General features: G+C 46.0%; 1 protein-coding gene across 7 annotated transcripts in view; it reads left to right on the forward strand.

The window, feature by feature from the left end:
• The window catches only part of BCLAF1 (BCL2 associated transcription factor 1), a 406,790-nt gene that overhangs the window by 229,400 nt on the left and 152,817 nt on the right, over positions 1-24,573 (forward strand). For all 7 annotated transcript variants that reach the window (XM_086927408.1, XM_086927409.1, XM_086927410.1 and 4 more), the window contains exons 6-8: positions 2,977-3,082; positions 21,704-21,788; positions 22,220-22,395. In XM_086927408.1, coding sequence (XP_086783534.1) covers positions 2,977-3,082; positions 21,704-21,788; positions 22,220-22,395 — 367 coding nt within the window. The remainder of the gene's footprint in view (positions 1-2,976; positions 3,083-21,703; positions 21,789-22,219; positions 22,396-24,573) is intronic.

A 24,573-nucleotide genomic window follows, 5' to 3' on the forward strand; every position in this document is an offset into this window, starting at 1 on the left:
ATCAGTATATATTTCATTACCCGTCCTGATGATGGTCTTGTTAATTGATCCGTTAAGACCGAAACGTCTACTTATATGTCCATTTCTGTGCAACAAACAACTTGCTACCAGTGAATTACCTCTTATCCAACAGTAGTCATTGTTTAATTTTTTGGTAACAGTTTGGAATTTATCTTTTGTAATATAGGAATGAATGTAATATTCCTTGTACATCAGATTTCTCGATTTGTTTCATTCTCATGACTGATAAAGAACCCTTGTGATTTTACAACAAATAATAACATCTTTTGAAAAAACCTCTTGTGTTGCAAATAGTTATTCTTCTAGCTAGTGTGGTAGTCTTTTTTCCTCAAGTAACCGATATCTAAATTAAATACAGCAACTGATGTTTACAGTTTGAATCTCAACAATTATTTTTAGTATAGATTCTACATGCTGTCAAAAATATTTCAGAATAATAGCTTGTATCCTGCTGCTCGCGGCACCAACATCTTACACGTAGCATTACTCGCATGACCTCTGCACTCTACCGTCCTCGCAGACTCAGTTACATGGTGTCCCTCCCCTCCCCCCTCCTCCCTTTTCCCCCTCCTATCCCGTGTTCATCATAAGCATCTCATAGGTATGTACCGCAGTTCGTCTTTACCTATTGCCTGTACTCTATGGTACCTCACCTTCTACTCCTCTGATCCACATACAGGTTATGGTGGTACATTACGGGTGGGAGCGTCCCCAGTTTTGTTGTTTGGGGGGGAAAGAAAAATGATAAATGAAGCCTCAATTCCATCCTTTTTGTATATGGTTTGCATTCTCTCACTGTTAAGATATGTGCTTTTCCTGACTGTGCCTCCTTTATATCGCGGCCGGCCCTGGGGGGTTGTAGGCGACATGCTGTGTCTACTTATCATGCCATGCCTTTTTCAAGCACGTGTCTTCTTTCGCCCCCCCCCTTTTCCCCCCCCCCCTCCTTTTTCTTCATGGCTGCCGGCCTGACGTCCCAGGTTGTAGGTGAAAAGCTGTGTACTGTTTCTACTGCTTTGGCACTTAATAAAGGCTTCAAAAAATATATATATATTTCAGAATAAATCCCTTGCAGGCAACTAATACTTTACACTGTTTGGTTTGTGGCAGTGAAGTCTCATTTTAATGCTTATTTATCTGGACAATGTGGTCGGCTTAGGACTTTAAGAATTAGGGTTGATGAAGAATGCCCAATAGGAGGAAATGTGCTAGAGGTGGACAAGTCAGCATTTTCATAGGGAAAGCTGGGTCATGAATCTTGCGTCAACCAAAGAGCCATCAAAAGATTTGTCATCCAAAAATAGGATAAAGATTTTTTTCAGATTTAAAATAGACTATTTCATGTACACCTATTTCACTTCAATACATTACATTATATTTCTGCATTAACACATTTTAGAAGTAATAGCTTTTACACATGTACTGTTCCCACCTCAAGTTCTCTGAGAACACAGCTTATTTGCAATATTTACATACCTTTTACTCAGATGTATGTGGAGCTGCAATATTTTGAAACCATACACGTGATTTTTTTAGCATACATTCTAATCTGAATTCCTTAAAGTTGGTTGTGGATTCCGCTATCACTAAAAATGAGGCCTAGTGGAGTAAAGTGGTTTAAATAGGTTCATGCTGTTTATTCAAATTAGGAAGCTAGGATTAGAATTCGGGATTCCTTGCTGCATCTTGTGCGATTCAATTAGAGCTGACTGTGTGGACAGAATTTCTCATGGTGCTAACACTAACTGGTTTTGCTTTAAAGGTGATTTGTTAATAATGTTAATTCACATTACTTGACATGACACTTCTTAAGAATGTAAATTGGTATATTGAACAAATAGGAAACTGGTACATAACCTCTCTCTAAGGGAAATGCCTATTTTTGTGTTGCAAGTTTTTTTTAAAATGTGCTTAATTTCTGATAGTTGTGGAAACTGAAGCTTATGCCTGCTTAGTAATTGTCAGGTCAAGCCTTCCCGACAGTAAACGATCTGTTGTCACTTACGAAGAACTTGTAGTGGGCTTCTAGCCCACCCCCTGCTTACCATTGGTCTGCTTTATTCTCATTCACATTTGCTTGCTTCTTTTTTCAAAGGCTTATCTTGTCCATTGTATTTGTCCCTTGGACCGAGGCCTCTTTGCCTGTGTCGTTCGATTTCTAACTTGTAGGGAACTACTTTTTAAAGTTTTAGCACTCCATGGGAGTGTATGTGTTTTCCAGCTCTCCCTTGTGTGCTTCTTACTGCCAGAGTTCTGTGTTCATCTCTCTTGTGTCTGTGTGTTTCCCTACCTCCCTGCTCCAGGTTCCTCTTGCCTGTTTGCTTTTTTTCCTTGTTGTACTCATCCTTGTGCGTCTTCCCCTGCCCATCTTGTTTCTCCCTCTCTTGTGTGCTTATTTTCCCTTTCTCGCACTATCCAACTCACTCCTTCATTTTAACCTCACCTCCTGATATTGTTTGTGGGAGGGGGGGGGGGGAGAAGTCAGGCAGTTATTGCTGCCAGCCTTCTGCTTAATAAATAGAAGTGCTTTCACACTTCTTAATTTTTCTTTTTAATTTTTTTCATTTACCGATCCATCTGAATCTCTAAGGCGCATGCATCAAGATGCATGCATGCGCCTGCAAGAGGACGTGGCCACCATCTACCCTTTTTCTTTTCTCATTTTGTTCATGTTATGCAGCATAGGCATTTATGCCAATGTTGTATGGCATGAGCTAAAGGAATTCACAGAGCCAAAGGTCTCAAAAGCAAGACCTGTTGACTTTGCCAATACTTCGGAATATATGTATGAAAAGCAGAAAATAGTAGACTTGAGGACTTCTAATACTACGTCTTGCTAAGTTTCTTTAATGCATGCTTTCTTTTTCTCTTTTTTTACTGAATTGGCCACCTTTGAGAACTCTACATCTTTATGTACTCAGCACAACAATGCATCTTTCTCCCCTCAACCAACAGAGCATTACTTCAGATCTTCTGGAATGAGTCTTCATGAAAGATTTGGGGGCTATCAGAAAGCTGTTGAAGTGCAAACCGCTCAGCAAAAGAGCCCTGAAATACACAGGTATGTTGTAGGACAATAGTTCTATTTTTAGTGTGATCTAAGAACCTTGTTTTAGGACCTATATGCATCCTGGAGTTAGAGGTATACCATATAATGAGTATATTTTGAATGTTTTTATAGTTGATTTTTGTCTGTTTCTTATTATACTGTTTGCCTCTTTCCTATATTGTTTTCTTTCTAGTTATCACCACTGATGAACAACATTACATTCAGTGCTTGGTCTCATTGCAGAGTCATTTGTAATCAGTACTTTTACTTAAAGAGTGTTAAAGTTTATGAGCTCAGTACTTGGGAATGCATGTTGTATTATGTCATTCTGTTCTCCTTACTTCCCAGCTTGGATGGTAACTCTACTTGCCTGATGTTTAGTCTGGAAAAACAATCTGAAAAAACATACTGTAGGAGGCTGGCTCCTTATATGATCTACTAAAAAGAGCTATATTGTGCAAAGAGTCCAGGTGTTCCCTTACTAGTGGACAGGGGCTTGCTCTAGCAATTTGAAGGTGCTCTTCTAGAGGGTAGTATGTTCGAACAGCCTTAGGCTTATCTGAGAGGAGTGTTAGACATCTTCAAATATACACAATAGTCAATAAATGATACACACGACCCAAGAAGACGATCCACACCAATTTATAAAAATAACACATAAATATATATATTTTTTGCCCACAGAATCAATTCGATCAGGTAAGTACTTTTTACAAAAGATACTTATTCGTAGCATATGTTGGATTTAGATACATATGCTTAGCATTATCCTGCCATCTAGTGTTGGACTCGGACAATTACTAGTTGGTTTTCTTTGAAGAAGTCTTTGAGTCACGGAATATAGTGACTCCCCTTCCAATTTCCATTGCGCATGTTGCTTGGTTCCTGTGTTAGACGGCTCTTCAGCCCGGCTGCCCCCTCCCCGTTTGGACATGGATATCGCAGCTCCGGGATCGAAGCTTAAATCCTCACCAAGGCCTTTCCTGCTCTCATTTTTGTTCTCCAAGCCACAGATTTCTATCCGAACAACGTGAGCTGGGGTTATTGGTTCTTTTCAGTGCCCTCCAAAATGTGTTTTCCTCCATTCTAGAGGATAACGTCCACAGGCTTCTGCATACTACAATGCAACCTGCATACTATCCCACTAGATGATGATACTACAATGCAACCTGCATACTATCCCACTAGATGATGATGATTTCCTGATTGAGACGCTTAATAGATCACAAAAACATCTGTCGCTCCCTATGCTTAAAGGTATTCTGTCTTTCTCCCACTACATATGAGCAGCCAGTTAAATCGAATGTAATCACCCCTAGAATTGAAAGGAAATGTGAAGCATACCTATTGAGCCCTGACTATATTAAGGACCAAATCACACCAGATTCTTCATTGGTACACGCTGCTAGGAAAAGAACAAATTCACAAGTCTCCTACAGACAAAGTAGGAAATATGATGCTGCTGATAAGCGCTTTGGAGCACAAGCAGCCCACCACATGCTTATTGCAAATTCTGTGGGGCTACTCTCCAGATTACAATCATGCCACATGGGATGAAGTGCAAGAATTACTGCAATACCTCTCTGATCAATACCTACAGCGGGGTGCACAATTAATGGAAGAAGGTAGTGCTATATCTAATGCCACTATACAATGTGCCTTTGCAGACACAAGTGCCTGCGAGGTTAACCCCAGTGTCCTTATCAGAAGCCACGCAGGGCTGAGTATCCGATTTCATACCGGATGTACAACACCACCTGGTCAATGTACCATTTGCTAGACAAAATATTTTTGTCCTACTGGTGGATAAAATGCCAGAAAAGTTTAAAAAACAACACAACAAAAATTGAAATTGTTAAAGCAATGGGTGCCCTATAAACGTTTCAACACTCTGGTTCTTTTCGTAGGGTCATACAGGGCTTCAGCCATAGGGGTTTCCTCCACTCACTGCGGCACTGGTCATGAACAAAAGGGCTCCCATCAGAGTGAATTTACCATGGGATCTTTCTATGAAACAAATTATAGTGGCAGAGGCTGTACAACCACTACCAAAACTCCCACCCTTCCAAAACAGTGACCGCCTACACCTCCCTCAATCCCTCTCCCTTTCTCATTCCCAAAAAGGACAATACCTTAAGGCCTATCCTGGATCTTAGTCCACTCAACAGTTACATCTCATCTGAACACTTTCATATGGTCGCACAGCAAGAGGTCATACCGCTGCTATAGCATTGAGGTTTCATGACCACATTAGACCTCAAGGATGCATACTTCCATATTCCTATTCATACAGAACACCACCATTCTCCACGCTTTCAACTCAACGGACAACACTAGTAGTTCAAAGTGCTACCCTTCGGGGTTACTACGGCTCCCAAGGGTTTTCACCAAGTACCTTGCTGTAGAAGCGGCTCATCACAGAAGGGAACAAATACATATTTATTCCAGTATTTGAAGTTTCATAGATTCCACATGTTTGAGTCCTTCCCCGTCATCATGATGGGAGTCCCCGGTAACTTTGACATAGTAGTACCATGATAGGTATAGAGAAAAGGCCTAGGCCTCTTAGGTTAGTAACCTATCACAGTCATTATTAAAAGAAGAGACCAAAGTTAGGTCTTAACCAATCAGCATTAATTACCCTCTGGAACACTCCTGAGAGAAGCCCAGTACCTCCGATTTTCTACTGCACGTTGTGGTAGGGAGTCTCCTCTGAGCTCTGCTCAGCTTTTCAGATGTGCAAATTCTGCCAGAAGATTTCTGGACTTAACTCTTCAGATATATATCTAGATCTAGAATATCCCTTTATATCTGTTTATTTTACACCAATTTTGACTAAGCTATGTCAGACTAGGCTAAAAAGGCTCTCTTCATGAAGAAGAGGTTCTATATAGAAGAGCCTCACAAAGAGGGCATTTATTGCTTGTACCTGTCCCACAAAGCGTCAGACTGGAAAATGTCACACGTTTTCTATTAAGACTCTCAGGTACTGTGAAGGCCATCTTCTCATCTGGCTCCAAAAAATGAAAACCAGGTCTGGATCTGTGTCGGACTCTGAAAGTGAGCAGTCTACTTCTTGAAAAATTGCTCTCAAAAGGGAAAGGGATCCGTCACACTTAACTAAGGAGCCAAAAAGTCCTCTCATGACTCCTTCAGAGCGCAAAAAGGGTCTTTCAAAAAAGAACAGCCGGCTAAGACTGTTTCTAAGCCTGTGATACCACCGCAAGAGCTCAAAATGACATTAAAAAACCTTCTTCAGACTACTCTCTGCAGACGAAAAAAGGTTTGCCAGCACAGTCGACGACGAAAGGCTGCATTTCTGGGACGCCAACTACCTTCTCTACTGCTCTCTATTGACGACATCTCCATCGTCGTCGAGTTAGGCTCCGTTTTTGTTGACTATTCCACGGTCTTCATCATAGCCAGTGGACTCTTCGCCGAAGCACTCGCCGTCTAAGTCCGTTGTCTACGAAGCTTTCGTGGGTGAAGCTGTCGTTGATGGGGGAACCACGCTTGCCAAGCGCAACGTCGTTGATGGAGAACGAAAACCCAGTCGACAATAAAGATAATGTAGTCTACGAAGATGATAGTATCTCCAGAGGCAAAGATGTCGTCGTCAAGTTAACCTCTATCGGCGACACAACCGTCTGCGTAACCCAGCCGTCAAAGACTCAGTCACCGCCAAAATCACTGTCAACGGCCAATCGTCATCGTTGACTAGCCTTTCACCATTAACAAAGTGCTGCACCCACAGAAAAGCAAGATAAGCAATAAAAAACTACTGTGATTTCCCCATAACCTACTTACCCCACAAAAATCATGCCTCTTCTGCCCACTCATCTCCTGGGAGCAGAAGAGTCCGAAGAGGAAGATCTTTTTCGGGATGCTTATAGTCCGTCTGATTTGCATGTTAAATGTCAACCTGATGATGACAAAGAAGATGAACAGGAATACCATGGCCAGGTTTATTATGGCCAGCCTGAGCCATGCCAGCAGTATTAACAAGAAATGATGACAATACCATCAGCCTTACTTTTAGATCTCCAATTCATTTTGGAGGTTTACCGCCGATGTTATCCACCTTCAGTGTCTACTGCCAAACTTCCATCTTCACCAGTGGGATCACCAGTACAAACAACTACTCGAACAGTGCTTTCAGTCCGGAATACTCTGCAGTCATTTCCACTCCAAGATGCAATCACTTTAGATGAAGAGAGGGAGAAAGGAGAGCTTTGTGATACTGCCACAGAATGGGACAAATTTATGAAGTCTCTCCCTGCATTACCAACACCACCTCCGGTAGATTCCCCTCCAGAGGATATAGGAGGATTCCATAATCTATTGCGTGCAGAAAAGAGATTAGTTTACCAATGCCTTCTAAACCGTCTTATTCCTATATGATTTTAAGGAACTGTTACGCAAATCTGTCAAGGCAATACCCATAATAGACTACATCTGGGAAGAAGGCATGAAAACCCCACTTCTATACCGGAGTTCATTTCCACGCCTTGACAAGAAATACGAAACTACAAATAATGTACCAGTGTGTCTCACGGGGCACCATAAGCCAGCAGCCTCTCGAAAAATCCTTCGCCACCTCTCTTTCTGCTCCTCCGGATAAAGATAAAAGGTGCCTAGATTCCATTGGCAAGCGGATTTTGGCCATGTCGGCGCTGACAGGGAGAGTTGCAAAATCTCTGGCGATCTTGGGCCACTATTTTTTTTTTTAACTCTTTATTCGTGACTGCACAGTATTACATCCATCATAGTTTTTCAATGGCGATCTTGGGCCACTATGACCCCAATATGTGGTAAGACATTGCCCTCTACATCAATCAACTTCCTAAGGATGCTAAAGAGGAGGCAAAAAAGATCTTCCATGAAGGAAAAAGCATCTAGTGAGATTATAGATTCGACCATGGATACTGTCATCACAGGATTCAGAGAGTTGGCTGAAGCTGTAGTTCTCCAGTATTGGATCTTTCATAGATGCATGTGCTTGTATCTTCCCTGTCATCATGGTAAGAGTCTCACGGTATAGAAAATAAATAGCAGTATAAAGAAACAAGCATTTGCAATGCAATAGGTCTCGCATTAGGAAAGTGTGAGCTATTGGTATTGTAAATGACACATTTTTTTTAGTATGTGTTGGCTTTGAAAATATATAAATTAATAGCATCGTTATTCACAAAGCCAATAGCTTACACTTTCCTAATGCGAGTCCTATTGGCTATGGCAATGCTTGTTGGTAGCAAGCAAGGACAGTGCTGTTGTGGAGCTGAGTGATGATGTGGTTGGGCTAAGTGATGTGGTGGTGTCCCAGAGTGATGTGGTGGTGTCCCAGAGTGATGTGGTGGTGTCCCAGAGTGATGTGGTGGTGTATTAGAGTGATGTGGTGGTGTCCCAGAGTGATGTGGTGGTGTCCCAGAGTGATGTGGTGGTGTCCCAGAGTGATGTGGAGGTGTCCCAGAGTGATGTGGAGGTGTCCCAGAGTGATGTGGAGGTGTCCCAGAGTGATGTGGAGGTGTCCCAGAGTGATGTGGAGGTGTCCCAGAGTGATGTGGAGGTGTCCCAGAGTGATGTGGAGGTGTCCCAGAGTGATGTGGAGGTGTCCCCGAGTGATGTGGAGGTGTCCCCGAGTGATGTGGTGGTGCCCCAGAGTGGTGCCCCGAGTGATGTGGTGGTGCCCCAGAGTGATGTGGTGGTGCCCCCGAGTGGTGCCCCCGAGTGATGTGGTGGTGCCCCCGAGTGATGTGGTGGTGCCCCCGAGTGATGTGGTGGTGCCCCCTAGTGATGTGGTGGTGTCCTAGAGTGATGTGTGCACAAATACAATATTATTGTATGCAAGCAGGAATTCACATTCAGGATTAAAGTGAATAGAACAGCATCGGGCAAATCAGTTTGAAAGGAAAACGCTTTTCTTCTGGGCAGAGTTGTGAGAATTCAAAGTGGAAAACATCTATTAGTGTCAGCATCACTTTAACATATGGCCACTTTGTGTGATCGACAGTGTTTGGGGCTCATTTGTGGTGGAGTCTGTTATAGAGCCGATAAGATCTCTGCAGACTCCAGAGCAGCCAGCCGCATTGTTTCTGCATTGTCACTTTCATGTGCACAACACGTGCTGTAGGCTTTCAACCTGCGTGTCACTTCCTTTTACAACCAGGGGCACGTGAAAGGGGCGTGTCTTTCTGTTCTTATCTATGTTTTTATTTTAATTTGCAAGCCTTACACTTAAATTAAGGGGACAACTTGAAAAAAACAAGTCTGACTATGCTGCTGGGCATCTCTGCCTACTATATTATGATTTATATAATTTGTACGAAAGGCTGTGTGACCACTGGCTGTAATGGAAAGCAGAGTAAACAAAACATGAACATTAATTAACACCGCACCCAACGTAAACAAAACAAGCGCATTGACAGGCGAGATCTAAAGAATGAGAGATGGAACGAAAGAAGGATGGATGGACAGACAGAAAGAAGACGGAAAGAGGAATGAAAGGAGAAAAGAGAGAATAGAAAGCAGAGAAGAAATATAGATCGAAAGGACACAATGAAAAAAGGATTAAATGAAAGAATCAAAAGAGAAAGAGAATGGAAGAAAGTGAATACATTTACATTTTGACCAAATTCCTTTAGACTATGCTATACAATGCATTATTATGAACAATTATTTGCAAATGTTCCTAAGGTGAACACTTTTCTCTAGCATTCATAGGAAAATTTGGGATGACTCATGTTGCTCTGTTATTTATGTCATATTATTATTTAATGTCGTAGGGCTCAAATTTTCCTACCTACTTCCTCGTTGGCTGGTTAGTCTTCCAGAAAATCCTGAGTGTGCTATTTGAGCATATTTTCTCTTGTGCTTGGAGAGTTTGGCGCTGTATCAGGAAAATGTTGCCTTTTATGCCAGGTCCATGATGGGCAGTGGAACGAGCGCTAATGATCCTGGGATAGATTGTTCATGTTTATCCTGACAGTTTGTGTGCTGATCAGCGGCGTGCGAGGTAAGTGCCGGTCTTAGAGTGGGAGGTATGTGTAGGATGTTTGTTTGTTGCTTATTGTTAGCATGCATTCCACAAGCTTACTGGTGACCGAGGGCAGCGTTAGCAGCATTCCCTTCCACGCTATTGTGTGCTTATGCTGCTAAAGTAAATCGTGTTCATGCTAGTCACTTTTCCGCGTCGTCCATTTCCGTCCTCTAAACGCTTCTTGTTGTTATTCACTGCAGTTTGTTGGGGGGCTGGCAGGACGTTTGCAGTGAAACAAGATGCTGGGTCAAATAGAGGCAAATCTATTGAGCCTGTTCTTGCTCAATTGCACCCATTATGTTGGTAAAAGGCGTCGAAACGAGAGGGTGTTTTCAAGCAGCACTTGCCTGAACGAGCCATGTCAATGCACTCTGCATTCTAGTCTGCTCTTTTGTCACCAGGAGGACGGATCTGTGTGGCTCTGAATGCTTTGTCGAGCTGAACAGGCCACAGGTCAGCTAGCCTGACTGCTGTGCACGCCTGACAAGTGCCACTTACAGCTGTCCTTGACATCCATTTAAATGAGAGAACACCCCCACTCAACACACAGGCGTGAAATCGTTTTTTCAGCGCACCCAAGTGTCTTGCAAGTCTAACAATCTCTGCACTGCTTTTGTTTAAGTAGAATCTGTAATTTAAGGAATTTATCGGTTATTTTCCTCAAGGTCCCTTTTACCAGCTTGGCTGCATGGATTCATGCAGTCTCGTGGTTGTCGCAAAGCCTCACGTGGCAGGAAAAGCCACGATGTGACTGACTCTGCCCCGCAACTGCTGTGGCTTGTCGTAAACTAGGGGGGTGTGAAGTTTCAAAAATGTTCCTTTGTGAAATTCCGTGATGCTCACAAATACTACAGCTACTATCCATATTTAAAAAGGGCTTCTTCGGGTGGGTCAAAATCGGAATTTTTGCACGGCCTTAAAGTTGCTTCAACAAACAAGCAATGTCCTGAGCAAATGGTGGGGGCCTGAAGCAGTGGAGTGGGAGAGGTGAGGGGGGAGTCACGGGCCGTGAAGTGCAGGCGGGGGGGGGGGGGGGGGGGGGGGGAGCAGAGCCTTTGAAGAGCCAGAGTCACAAATAAGTGAAGTGAATAATTAGGGGAGGAGAACTGGCAGGCTGATAGAAGGCTCAGGCAAGTTCGTGCCCATGGCGTGCACTTCCCAAAATCCGCTGGGGAGAGCCCTTGGCCTTAAGAAATGGTTTAGATGCATTAGGGCTCTTTTCCTATTCCTGCGGAATAGGAAATGTGCGAGCCCTAAAAACTGCACTAATTCCATACAAATGCATTATACTTAGTAACCCATACCATTATTATATGGTCCAAATACCGACCAATGAGATGCCAGCCCTGAGATCACAATCCCCAGCAGAGCCACCATACCTAAGATTCGCTTCCAGGGGATACTCATCAATAGTCATAAGTACTGAATAATCCCCTCCCCTCCCCTCCCCTCCCCTCCCCTCCCCTCCCCTCCCCTCTCCCCTCTCCCCTCTCCCCTCTCCCCTCTCCCCTCTCCCCTCTCCCCCCCTTTCCCCCTTTCCCCCTTTCCCCCTTTCCCCCTTTCCCCCTTTCCCCCTTTCCCCCTTTCCCCCTTCCCTCGCCCCTTCCCACCTCCCATCTATTATTGCTCCATTGATATAATAACCCTAAATATGCAGCCTAACATATCGCCATAGTGCACAAGCCAACAATACATAGGTTTTTCTTGCATAAAAAGTAGTATTACACAAAAATACTGTAATAGAAAACATACAATGAAATAGTGTCATACAATAAAACCTTTATTTTCGAAAAGAAGGTAATAGAAGGCATTTGGCCTAAAGGCTGCATAGGTGAATAAACATCACAGAACAGTAAAAAACTGGCACCTTGCCTTTAAGGCTTTCAAGAACTTGGACACCGTTTCATTAAGACCTCCAGGAGCCCCTCTGCTCCCATCATGCCCCACAGGTGACAGGTCAGTTCTTTTTTCCGGCTCCTTCTAGGAGGATCCTGGAGCTTGAGCTCGAAATGTTTGGATTTTTTCTAGTCAGAAATCTGTTTTTTCTCTCATACTTTTTCTGTCAGAATGCCAGCATTGTTCCACAAATGTCCATGTTGTGGAAAAAATATGGCTAAATCTGATCCACACTCTGTGTGCATAGTTTGTCTACCTTCCTTTATAAATCTGACACTTGTAATTATTGTCAGCAGATTTCTAAACAGACTCTTGGAGACCGAGAAAGGATTATAATTCGTGCAATGCTGGAGAAAAGTAATTGTAAGAGTGGCTCTGGGAGTAACCAAGGCCCTTCTCTTCAGGAACATCGAAAACGGTGAAGATCTACTTCTCCAGAGTCCAGGAAGATACCAATTCTTGATTGCTCACCGTCGGCGTCGAGATCGCCGTCGAAGAAGCATCCGAGACACTCTTCAGCGTTGAGGGGCAGATCGCCGTTGAGATGACGACATTCTCTGTCCCACAAACGCAAGTCGACGTCGAGACTTACTTCGGGCTAGAAGTATACTGGTCCAGAGAGACCTGTTAAACACCCGTCAACGTCGAAACATCCGTCGACGGCGAGGAACACTCCGCCACCTTCGAGGAGGTCGGCGTCAAGGAGTTCGCCGGCAAAGACCCTGACGCAAGCTTACCCACTGTCGAGGTCGCAGTCGAGACGCTCGCTGTCGAGGAAAATCGATGCCAAAGAAAGCGCGCCAGACGTTTGACATCAATCTCAAGCTCGACGCCCAGGGTAATCTACGTCTATCGGTGAGACGAGAATCATCCAGCATCTCGCCGCCAAGGTAGTAGACGTCTAAGTCTGCGCCGACTGTGTCGTCCAGACATCAGTCGACGTCGAGGGACAAAGATCCTGTGGCAGTTTCTGAGGAGGTTGCAGAGGGGGGAAGAGATCGACACCGAGGTCATGACGGTTGACTTCATCGTCCCCGGGCCTTAGCATCGTCCAACTTTCACTGTATGGCTCTCCGGTGCCACCAAAGAAATCACATCCTTTTAACCTTTCACCTAGATGGTTAGAAGGGACTGGACATTCTGTAAAGGGGGGGAGGGGTGGATCATGGGAGTCCTGGTTCAGACTATTCTGGCACCTACTCGCCAGCTCGAGTTACCAGAAGTCCTCTGACTACTTTGAGGGTTTCTCCAAAATGAAACCCAAGAAGATCAAGATTTCCTGTCACCCGCCATACAAAATCTCGTGCGCCTACTCGTTCACATCACACTTCCTCTCCCAGGAGGAGGAGACCAAGATCTCCAACGTGGTTGACCTCCACCAGATCGTTTATCAGAAATTACTCTCCTATTTTGTCGACAAATCCACCTTCCAGAGTTTCCCCGATTGATGACATAGGGACTTTAAATGATGATCTCTCCAGGGGGTGAAGAAGTTCGGCATTATTATGTCAGCTCCTACGGTCTCCACATCTATTATTTTTTAGACTCTACATCATCAAACATCTTTCAGACCTCTACTGCCACTGGTCCCAGGCCTCATAGAGCCTGCCATGCAGAATTTCCTAACCCCAGCCAGATTCTGTGCCATATCGTATTGCCAAAAAATACAAGGCTCTGGCTCAAGACCCTCTTTTTCTGCACCCAGACCCCCACCCACCAGACTCCGTTATTGTGGCGGCGGCCAGAAAAGCACACTCTGCTACATCTTCTTCTTCATGTCCTCCTAAAAAACAGACAACAAGAATATGTACTTCCGAGGGAAGAGGATGTGTAATACATCAGCCTCAGTGATGAAAGTAACCAGTACCTCATCTCTGTTAGGGAGGTATGATAGATCTCTCTGGGACTCCCTTACCAGGTTCACAGAAAAACTCCTGAAAGAAGATCAGCAGGACTTTCAGGAGATACTGCACGAAGGTGGCTTGGTAGCTAACCTGGTGATTAGCGCGGCTGCATATGCATCTGATCTGGCCGGCCACGGAATCTGTTCCAGGCGTTCGGTTTGGCTACGCCTCAAAGGCCTGAAGCCGGATGCTCAACAGGGCATTGTCAACATTTCGTTTAATGTTTCCTCATTATGCGGTGCTCATGCGTATGATGAGATGGCCAAGATGAAGACTGAGTTGGATACCGTGAAGGCGGTTGGTCTCCAGAAACTGAAGGAATTCAGAAAATGCTTCCGCCCCTATGACAAGCGCTCCTCCCAACAGATGCTTCAAACCCCTCAGTGGTAGTCTCAAAATCAGGAACAGCAGAGGTCTCCGTTCCAGCAGCGACGACCTGGCAGATGCAGAGGAAACAATAGGCAGCATTCTTTTTTATCTGGACGAGTGGAATTCCATAACAAACCACAAATGGGTGCTGAGTATTGTTCAAAATGGATACCTGCTGAAGTTCAAAGCCCCACCTCCATCAATTCCTCCTCAAAGCAAATCCAATCATCACCTCCTACTGTTGAAGCAAGAGGTGGACAGTCTACTACAAAAAAACGCCACAGAGAAGGTTCCGAAACACCAGCAAGGTGAAGGAATTTATTCCAGTTACTTCCTGGTTGAAAAAGGGGCCCGGCAAGAGAATACAGACCGATTCTCGACCTATGGCTCTTAAACAGGTTCATCCGCAAGGAGAAATGTCGAATGCTGGCCCTAATCCAGATTTTCCACTTCTACATCAGGGAGACTGGATGTGTGCTATAGACTTGCAAGATGCCTACTTCCATATTCAGGTGTCCAGGAGGCATTGCAAATCTCTCCGTTTCCAAGTAGGCCGTCAACACTTTCAATTTAGAGTCCTTCAGTTCGGGCTCAAGTCAGCTCCCCGAAAGTTCTCCAAGTGTATGGCGGGGGTGGCAGCTTTTCTACGAAAGCGCAAGATCTTCATTTACCCCTATGTGGACGATTGGCTCCTGAAGAGTGCCACCCCATCACTACTTACTGTCTGCAGCTGTTGCACACGTTTGGGCTTCAGGTCTACTTCAAAAAGTCTGTTATCAACCCGACCCAGAGAATCCATTACCTGGGCGACTCTCTGGATACCGTGAAGGCAAGCGCGTGTCCTTCGGAGGAGAGATTTTCATCGATCAAGATCAAAGGGCGCGATCTCCTCCGTGCAAGTTATCTCACAATCAGACATGTCTCGTCACTGTTGGGCTCCATGGCCTCTTGCATGTTCATCGTTCCCAATGTGAGATTGAATATGCGTCCTCTGCAGCAGTCTCTGGAAGACCAGCGGATGCAAGTTTCAGGTCGCTGGGAGGACTGTGTGACTCTTCCTCAATCTGCCAAGGACTCCATCAGAAGATGGATGAAAAGGTCACACCTGCTGAAAGGAGTTCCATTTCATCAAGACATTCCCACTCAGACTATAGTCACAGATGCCTCCCTTCGACGTCTAACGCCTCCTGGTTGAAGTCGACGGAGATGTTTGCTTTGATGCCGATCGCTGGTGACTCTGCAACGGCGGAGCCTGTCTCGACGTCTAACGCCACATAAACGGCGACAATGGAGATCTGCCTCTCGACGCTGGGCGAGCCCACACCAACAGAGAGCGTCTCCTCGACACCGATCGTCGCCGGGTTAATGACTGCGGAGGGTCGACGTACCTGTTTTCTTTGACGACGACCTGTGTTCTCACAACGGCGAGCCAGCTGTCGATGGTCTTCTCATCTACGTTTTCGTTGCCTATGAAGGGATTTGAGGCGCTGAGCCTGACTCCGATGAAGAGCATACTGGAATCTTACTTCTAGATGGAGTGGAGGCTCTCTCTTTCCTCATCTTCATCGGAGACCTGCCTCTAGAAGAAGATTTTCTCGGCGAATCCTTTCCGTGTTCTTCAGAGTTCTCTTGGACAGCAGCTGGCAGGATTTAGAATTATGTTCAGAAGGAAGGCATAGAATACAGACCGGATGGGAGTCTGTTTTAGCCTTCTTCTTGCCACAGGAAAGGCAAGGGTCAAAAAGATGGAATTTCTGACTAAAAAACAATGCTCAACTCTCTAAAACAAAACAGTAGAAATATACTCCAACACCAAAAAGACATCGAAGTAAAAGGATTTTGACACAAAAATAGAAGTATTTTCTGACAAATCAGAAAAATGTAGAGCTGAAGTAACCAGGGTCCTGACAGAAGGAGCTGGAAAAAACGGACCTAACTGTCACCCCTGAGGCATGATGGGAAGCTTGGGGTCATGGCTGCCTTAAAGGCACGGTGCCAGTTTATCTGAGTGTTTGTGGGTTAGCTTTTCAGCTTTCTACACCAATGTTTCTACAATGCAGCCTATGTGCTGGCAATGCTTTTTCATTATTCCTTGCAGGATTATGTTTTCTGCTGGATATTAAGTCTTTTGCTTATTGAAAGTATTCAACTGCAACATCTCATTCTGAAAAAGTATTTTTATACCTACTTATGGTTCTAAAGTAAAACAATATATTTTTATGTACCAATCAAATGGCCTAGAGTTCAGTTCTTGAGTGTGTGAGACCATTTGCTGACTGAGTTTGTACAACACATGCTTTACACTGTCCTCTGATACTGCCTTACTGCTCGACCAAGCTACCACTTTAGAGAGTAAGGTTATATCTAACTTTAACCTCTGCCAAACCTCTGAGGAATGTGGACTCTGTGCACACTGTACCTTACTTTGGTGCAGTATATACAGAGTCACTTTCTTACACTTGTGCCGTACGTTTGTTCACCAGGGCATTCACATAATTTATCACCCTGCTTTTTCACCTTTCGTCATTTCATACACATCACACTGATTAACGTTGATATCTGAAAGAGACACGTTAGTGGTAGATTCCTTACCTTAGAATATCCCCAGGCGTCAGACTGGACCCGGAAACATTTGCGTAGCAGTACCCTTGCGTGTCGGTAGGCGTCGTCTGAGGCTCCGCGTCCGTCGGCGTCTTAGGCTCCGTGATGACATCGTCTGAGTACTTAGACGCCGCCTGCGCGTGCTGACGTCAGCTCTTCTTTTTTCCGCGCCAGCCAGCGCAGATCTGGAAAAAGCAGTAACCCTAGTCAATTTTTGACTAACTTTTTGGGATCTTTTTTGATCATGTCTCGAAGTCTTGCGACTCCGATCGGTGCCGTAGGGATGCCTTGTTTCAAGCACTGCGAGGATTGCGACCGCGCGATGTCGGTCACGGATCCTCACCACCTGTGCCTAACTTGTCTAGGCATTGACCACGATGACCAGGCCTGCTCCGACTGCCGGGCCCTCTCTTCGAAAGCCAGGCGGGAGCGGTCCCGCAGGCGACTCTAACTCCGGCAGTCGACCCTGCGCCGCGTGCGGTCGCGGTCCCGCGGGAGGTCGAGGGACAGGTCTCAGGGACAGAGCCACCACAGCTCCGGGAGTCGGCACCACTCCTCCGGGTCGAAGTCGTCGTCAGGTAAGAAGCACAAGAAGTCGAAAAGGCGCCATTGCTCTTCTGACTCCTACCCCCGCCCCCCCCCCCCCCCCCCCCCCCCCCCCCCCCCCCCCCCCCCACGTTCGCGCGATGAGGTCCGGGGGTTCGGGTGACACCGCCCACGCGGCTCCTTTGGAGTCGCGGGCGTCGCGACCCGCCCCACACCCTCCGGTCCCTGGGCGAGACGCGACACCGGAGGAGATAGAGCGCTTCCTCATGGCCATGAGGTCCCTTTCTCCTCCGACGGGCTCCGCGGCGCCTTCGGGCCCAGCGGACCCGTCTGGGCCCCTAGCGGGTCAGGTGCTTCGGTCCCGACGCCTTCGGGTGCTTCGGCCCCGACGCCGCAGGGCCCGGCGCCGCAGCGCCGCGCGGTCCCGACACCGCCTTCGGGTCCGGCACCGCAAGGTCAAGCGGTCCCGGCGCCTCCGGGCCCGGTGTCGCGGGACCCCACTGGACCTTCTTCGGGTTCTGGATCGTCACCGGTGGACCTTATGACCCCCCCCGGCGTCTGTCCGTCTGGTGTCACCTCCGGCGCCGTCCACGGGCGGCGCCGCCCCAGATGCCTCCTTTGCTCCTGTTCCGGAACGGCGCCGGTGGGCGCTGCTTTCGACGCCGTTTGGAGATTTTCACTTCTACAAACAGGCCCCATTGATTGAAAACCCTGTGTATCAGGAGATGGGTGATGAGGAGGATTGGGAGGGGTCTGAGGACCCTCTGACCAAGGAGTGTCAGTCTCGAGAGTACTGGGCAGGAGACCTTGGGGAGGCCAGTGGCCTGGACACCTCTCCAGACACTGGTTTTGTCTCCCCTCCTACCGTGGCTTTGGAGGAGGGGGCAACCTATAGTGTGGTGTTGATGAGGGCTGCCAAGGCCTTGGGCCTTGAGCTTCCTGTCACGGCCGTGAGGACTAACCTCCTCACTGAGGTCCTTAAACCGCAGTGAAGCTCGGCCGAGCCTCTGCTGCCTTTTAATGAGGCCTTGACCGACGTTCTTTTGGGCACTTGGTCCAGGCCAGGGGGTTCGCCCGTAGATAGGAACGTGGCCAGACGCCACCGCCCGGCCCCGGGCGACCCATGTTTTCTGTCCACCCACCCCACCCCCAAGAGTCTGGTCATCCAGGCCTCCAATTCCCAGACTGCATTCCCGTCGGCTCCGCCGGACAGGGAATCCAAGAGGTACGAGCAGTACAGGAAAAAGATCTTCTCCTCCCTTAGTCTGGGACTGCGGTCTTCCAACACCGCATGCCTCTTGGGCCGCTACACCCACTCTCTGTGGGAGACGGTTGCGGAAGTGCTGCCAGAGTGTCTGTTGGAGGTACGGGCCAAACTCGGCCAAGCCCTTGTGGAAGGTCGGGGTGCACCAAAATACTCCATCCGGTGTGGGCTGGATACCACCGACTCACTAGTTAGAGCGATGGTAACGACGGTGGCGGTTAGACGCCACGCCTGGTTGAGGTCCGCCAACTTCTCGGCAGATGTCCAAAACACTCTGATGGACATGCCGTTTGATGGCCGTCGCCTTTTTGGCGACAAGGCAGACCACGCGCTTCAGCGCTTTATGGACTCCAGGGCTACGGCCAAGTCCTTGAGCCTCTCGGCCCGCGCCAGCAAACAGGTGCCTTTCGCTCCTTTCGTGGCCAAGGAAGGGGCGCCCCCACACGTGCCGCCAGCCACATGCCGCAGACTAACATCCAGCGCGGTGGCGGCCCTGGAAATCGCCGTGGAGGCGGTCGGGGACAACGGCGAGGCCAGTCCACACCTTCCCCCGCAGCATCCGCCTCTAAACCCTCCTAGTCCGTGCTTCTCGGCCCATGTGATGCCAGTGGGGGGCAGGGTTTACCTACCCGAGCAGCGGGTTCGGGATATACAGGCTCTGATTCCAATCTTCCAGCCTTTATCCCGAGTTTCGGTCAGGTTGACGCTGCGGCTTCTGGGGTTTGATGGCTCTGGTGCATCACGCTCGGTGGCGGATGCAGGCTCTGCAATGGGACCCGAAGTTTCAGAGGGCCCAGCATCAGGGCAACCTGTCCGACCATGTTCTGATCTCGGAGGGCACTGCGAGACAGCTGCAGTGGTGGGTCACGGGCCGCGATTGGGTCAGCGGCAGATCCCTCTCTCTTCCCCAACCGGAGCACGTAGTTGTGACGGAAGCATCCCTCCAGGGCTGGGGAGGCCACATGGAAGAGGCGGAGATCAGAGGCCTCTGGTCTCCGGCGGAGTCCTGGCTCCATATCAACCTTTTGGAGATGCGGGCGTTTTGTCTAGCACTGAATGCATTCCTCCCCTCTGTCCGGGGGAGTGTAGTGCAAGTGTTCACGGACAACACCACCGCCATGTGGTACTGCAACAAACAGGGCGGGTGGGGTCGTGGACCCTCTGCCAGGAGGCTCTGAGCCTCTGGCAATGGTTGGAACATCAGGGCGTGACTCTGGTGGTTCAACACCTGGCGGGTTCTCTGAACGCCAGGGCGGACGAACTCAGCCGCCGGTGCATGATGGATCACGAATGGCGTCTGAACTCGTGCATTAGGTCCGTTTCAAACCTTTAGTCACGAATGCTCTCACAGGCAATTTTTTCATCACGTTGGAGATTTACGGTAGCATGTATTATTTAGCAAATGGAGGATGTGCACTACTTCGCTGATTTCATTCTTTGCACCACTTTGTTCAAGTTTTCATTAACACGTTGCATCATCTGTTAGCCTTCGCACCTTATGAGGGGTTATACTCATGTTATCTTTAATCTTCAGAGATTTTCACTGACGAAGGGCACTATGTTGCCCAAAATGCATCGGGAGACACGCTGAGACCGATTTACATGCATGGATGTAATGGGATATACACCAGATCAATATGAAATATATAATATTGTTGATGAAATATATAATATCGTTGATGAAAGAAACTAAGTAACAAGCTTTATTGCAATGTTTTGTTTACAAGGACAAAATGCTCGCAGCTCCCACACCAGTGCTTCTGTGGGTCAGCCCAGTTCTCTGAAGGACGCCCCCCAAGCTGGGAGACACCTCCGTTAATCAGGTTAAGGCAGGACAAGTCTTTTTATATGACGTAGGCTTTCATCTGGGCCCAAACCCCTCAGCCCAACTCTCGCCGCAGCTGTTCTGGTAGTCCAGGGGACGCCTCAATTTTTATTTTTCAGTTGGGATCTATCCATCAGCCTCTCCTGCTCCCTCTGTCTCAGCAGGTGCATCTAATGCCACAAGGATGGTAAGCAGTAGCCATCAGAAAGGCTGCAGCGCTCCTTTCCCCAGGGGAGCAGGCCCCTTGTTACCTCTGACCCTTCCCACTGCTACTGCTTGATTTCCAGACAGTTTTCTCACTCAAGCTCTGGGATATTGGCAGCTCATGCGGTACCACTGGCCCCGCAATCACCAACTAGGAGAGCCTGCCAGTTTCACCACATGCTCCCAGCTTCTGGTTGTGCCAGTGACGCCATCTCTTAGAGGTGTTGAGATCCCGCTTTTAAGCACTGTACTGCACCAGAGTTCTGGCTCCTTGAGGGCATGTTTTGTAGCTGGCGACCCCTCCCTCTGTTGTTAACAATGAATGGGCAGCCCATCGTGGCCATTGGCACTCTCTTCTGCCCGTAGTGAGGTCCTTCACTGGAAAAGTACATTTGATCACATTACGGCTGTCATCTTGTATTGTTGAGTTGCTCTTCTCGCGGTTCCCGATGAGCTACTGTGCTGCTCTCCATTTGGACATCCACCATCACCTGCTCTTATTCTAATGGCAGGGAACATCATGCATGACTGTCAGGGGAACCTGCCCATTCCAAGCAGGTCCGACTACAGCCCTGGGCTGGACTCCGCAAGGACATATATTTACTGTCATCACACCTTTCTTGGTGTAAAATCCAACTCATACCATAGCTCACAAAATACAGTCAGTTCAGCTCATTGACAGAACGTAAGACGTCCTTAGTTCCCAAACAAGGCATTGTATTGCTCACTTTTATTATCAGTCATCTTCATAATAAACTAGACCGAGGCATATTTATTAAGTTTGTTGTGGATGTTGTTTTAATGATGAACGAGGCAATACTTGAAAACCTCACCCCATTTTTGCCCTTTCTTATTTCACAGTAATAAGCCCTTTTCGGGAGTTAACATTGTAAATTAGAGCGGCGTTTGAATTGAGAGGCTATATTTCACAATTTCATTTTGTATCTTGTGTGGATTAACCAATATATTTGTATGTTGTGTATTTCAGAAGGATTGACATCTCCCCAAGCATCCTTAAAAAGCACACCCGACTAGCAGGTGAAGAAAAGGTTTTTAAAGATCAAGCATCCAAGGTATGTTTTTAAAATAAATACTTGTATTAGTTTATTGGAACACAACATAGAGAATAAAAGTTAACGTCCAAATATTTTTTTAATGCACCTAAATAAGTGACCTCAATATAACAATCTACTACCATTGTGTACTGTTTACTATAATTGTCCAATTGTGTACTATGTTGGCTGTTTACTGTTACTCGAAGGAGGATATACTGTTCTGTTGCACACCTAGGATAATATAAGGGAATATTCAGTTGTGGAGGCATTGTCAGCCTCTCGTGACAGCCTGTTTTGCACTGTGCTCATTTGAATGTTTCACATTTTTGTTATGTTTGTTTAAGCAGACTATGCATAGAAAATTGAGGTTGCAGATTGGGTGCACTCATATAAGTTTTTACAACCCCGGTTTCTAACCTGTTGGGCTGTTTTCTCCACATTTGTAATAGAGTGATAAGAAATTAAAGGGCATCACCACTGATAAGCGGCAGGAAGTAGAGCGCCGCCGGAAACATAGAAGCAAAGATAGAAGCAACTCAAAGGGTTCCAGAGAATCCAGTGGATCACGAAAAAAAGACAAACTGCAAAAGGAGTATAAGGAATTCAAATTATACAAAGAGGAAAGGTGAATGTTTTAAAAAGATCAACATTTTACATTTCTAACATTTGTGAGGTTTGTCTTAAATTTTCGATGTGGGGTGCATGGTTTACTACAGTTGAGATGATTTACCAACAATTTATTATCTGTCTTTTACACAGCTGATGGAGGATGGGGACACAAACTTTGGAATTGTAAGATAACACTAAATTAGTGTGTCCTATTATCAAGGCTACCTCATGATTTTGGACTTCAATATCATATATTTCCTGAACGTTTGTGTAAGAACTTTGTTTTGTTATGTTTGATTCCACAATTTTTCAACTCATTTACCAACTCAACACCACTGTGCAAGACTTTGTGACTATGCCCTTGAAATCATTTCTATTTTCTGTTTTAGCAATTAAGCATGTTTCATAAATGTAAGATGAGATACTCCTTTCTACAGTTACGAATTTTTGAGGACCTTATTCAGCATGGCTTAGTCTTGTGTTCTTTCATTTATTTTAAATGTGTAAGGGATTCTAATATTTTAATGCACTCTTAGCTGTTAGACATTGCTTCTGTTGCAGATCAAGTAACCATAACTTCAGAATCTCCTCGATGGACAGACGAGCTCATTCCTTCTGGAGGGACATTAACATCTTGAAGTTTATTGATAATGTGCCCCCTTAAAAATGAGTCCACAGAATGCAATCCATCAGTTTAATATACCTCAAATCTTTCGAAACTCCTTGTCCATGTAATCTGTAATAAAACTTGAATGGTAGTACTTAAAAATAGCAGTACATATACTTAACTTTCTTCACTAGTCCACTTCACTAGTTGTTTTTCTGTCTGTGAATAGATAGATAACTGTGAGTCCAGAGCATTATAAACTTTTGATGGGTACTAAACTATTACACTACTCTATTGTAAATAATCAATTGGCATTAGTGTTTCATCCATGTTTCCTTTTCGCCCTATGCATTGGATGTTCATGTATTGACAGTACCAGAGTAGGTGCTTGGCACTAACAGTATTCAGGAACTTTATCCTCACATAGCTTCTCTAATTTCAGTTTTAGTTTCTGCACTAAACGACATTTCTAAACAATTTTCTGTTTTTCCACAGAATCACATTCAGATTTTCAGTTTCCTTTGGCTGCTCTCATTTTAGGACTTGTAAGCTACAAACTATAGAATTTAAAAGTTTCAGGATAGCCTTTTCCAGTTCAGGCCCTCACTTCTGCTGTTTGATTTTTCAAGTGTTTCCTGCTCCAGTGCACTTTTGTCCCCTTTCTACATGCTTACCGCTAACAGTATTCTTTTGACATAACATTGTTAGCCTATGAAATTTTGAAAAGACCTTTACTAATATTTTTTTAAGTTGCTAGAAAAGCAACCATTCCTTTTATTTCATATTCCTCAGCTGTGATTGATCTACTTTCACTTTGATGATAATTTGTCCTGATTGCTCAGTGGGTTTACACATGCCCCACACAATTACAATGAGAATAGTTAATCACTGTCTTCAAGTTAAAATACTGGAGAAGTTGATTCGACTTTCCACCCTTAGAGTTCAGTTATTTGTGTAGTATTAAATTATATAGTAGTGGCACCTTCTATTTACAGTGTTTAGAAATGGTGCACATGTTATAAAGCAGAAAGTAAGGCACTCTTATTTTTTGAAACCTCAGAGCTTTTTTTCTCCATAAGTATTCTTCAGCAAGAGTCAAAAGGATTAAACATTTCATGATCGTGACTTAGGTTTGCAACTCTCTTGGACGGTTTGAGGCTTGCCTTTAAACACATCAAGATGTCCAACTTTCACAGTATTTTATGACCAACCTACTGTACGTTTCTAATATTTCTAAGTGTGTGTTTTATGTTTTTTTTAAATCCCAATTTACACTTTGTCTTCACATGGAGTGGTGTGGCTCACTGGTTAGAGGCGGCAGACCCGTAAGCAGAGAACGGCCCGGGACCAGGGTTCAATTCCCGATGCGGCAGGGTCGTGGACCAGGGTCAAACGGACTCGATAATTCTCACCTCGGTGCCTACTCTAACCAGAGAACACACTCGGCAACTCTGGGCATTAAGCTTGCCTCATCTCTACAACGGCCCCACACAGAAGCCTGGTTTCACCTTGGAGATACCCAGAAAGGGACCATCTCACAGGGAAAACCAGGACGGGTTCTCCAGCGGTCTTCAGCGCCAGGATACT

Source organism: Lissotriton vulgaris, chromosome 6 (assembly GCF_964263255.1).
Source record: "Lissotriton vulgaris chromosome 6, aLisVul1.2, whole genome shotgun sequence".
Classification (NCBI taxonomy): Eukaryota; Metazoa; Chordata; class Amphibia; order Caudata; family Salamandridae; genus Lissotriton; species Lissotriton vulgaris.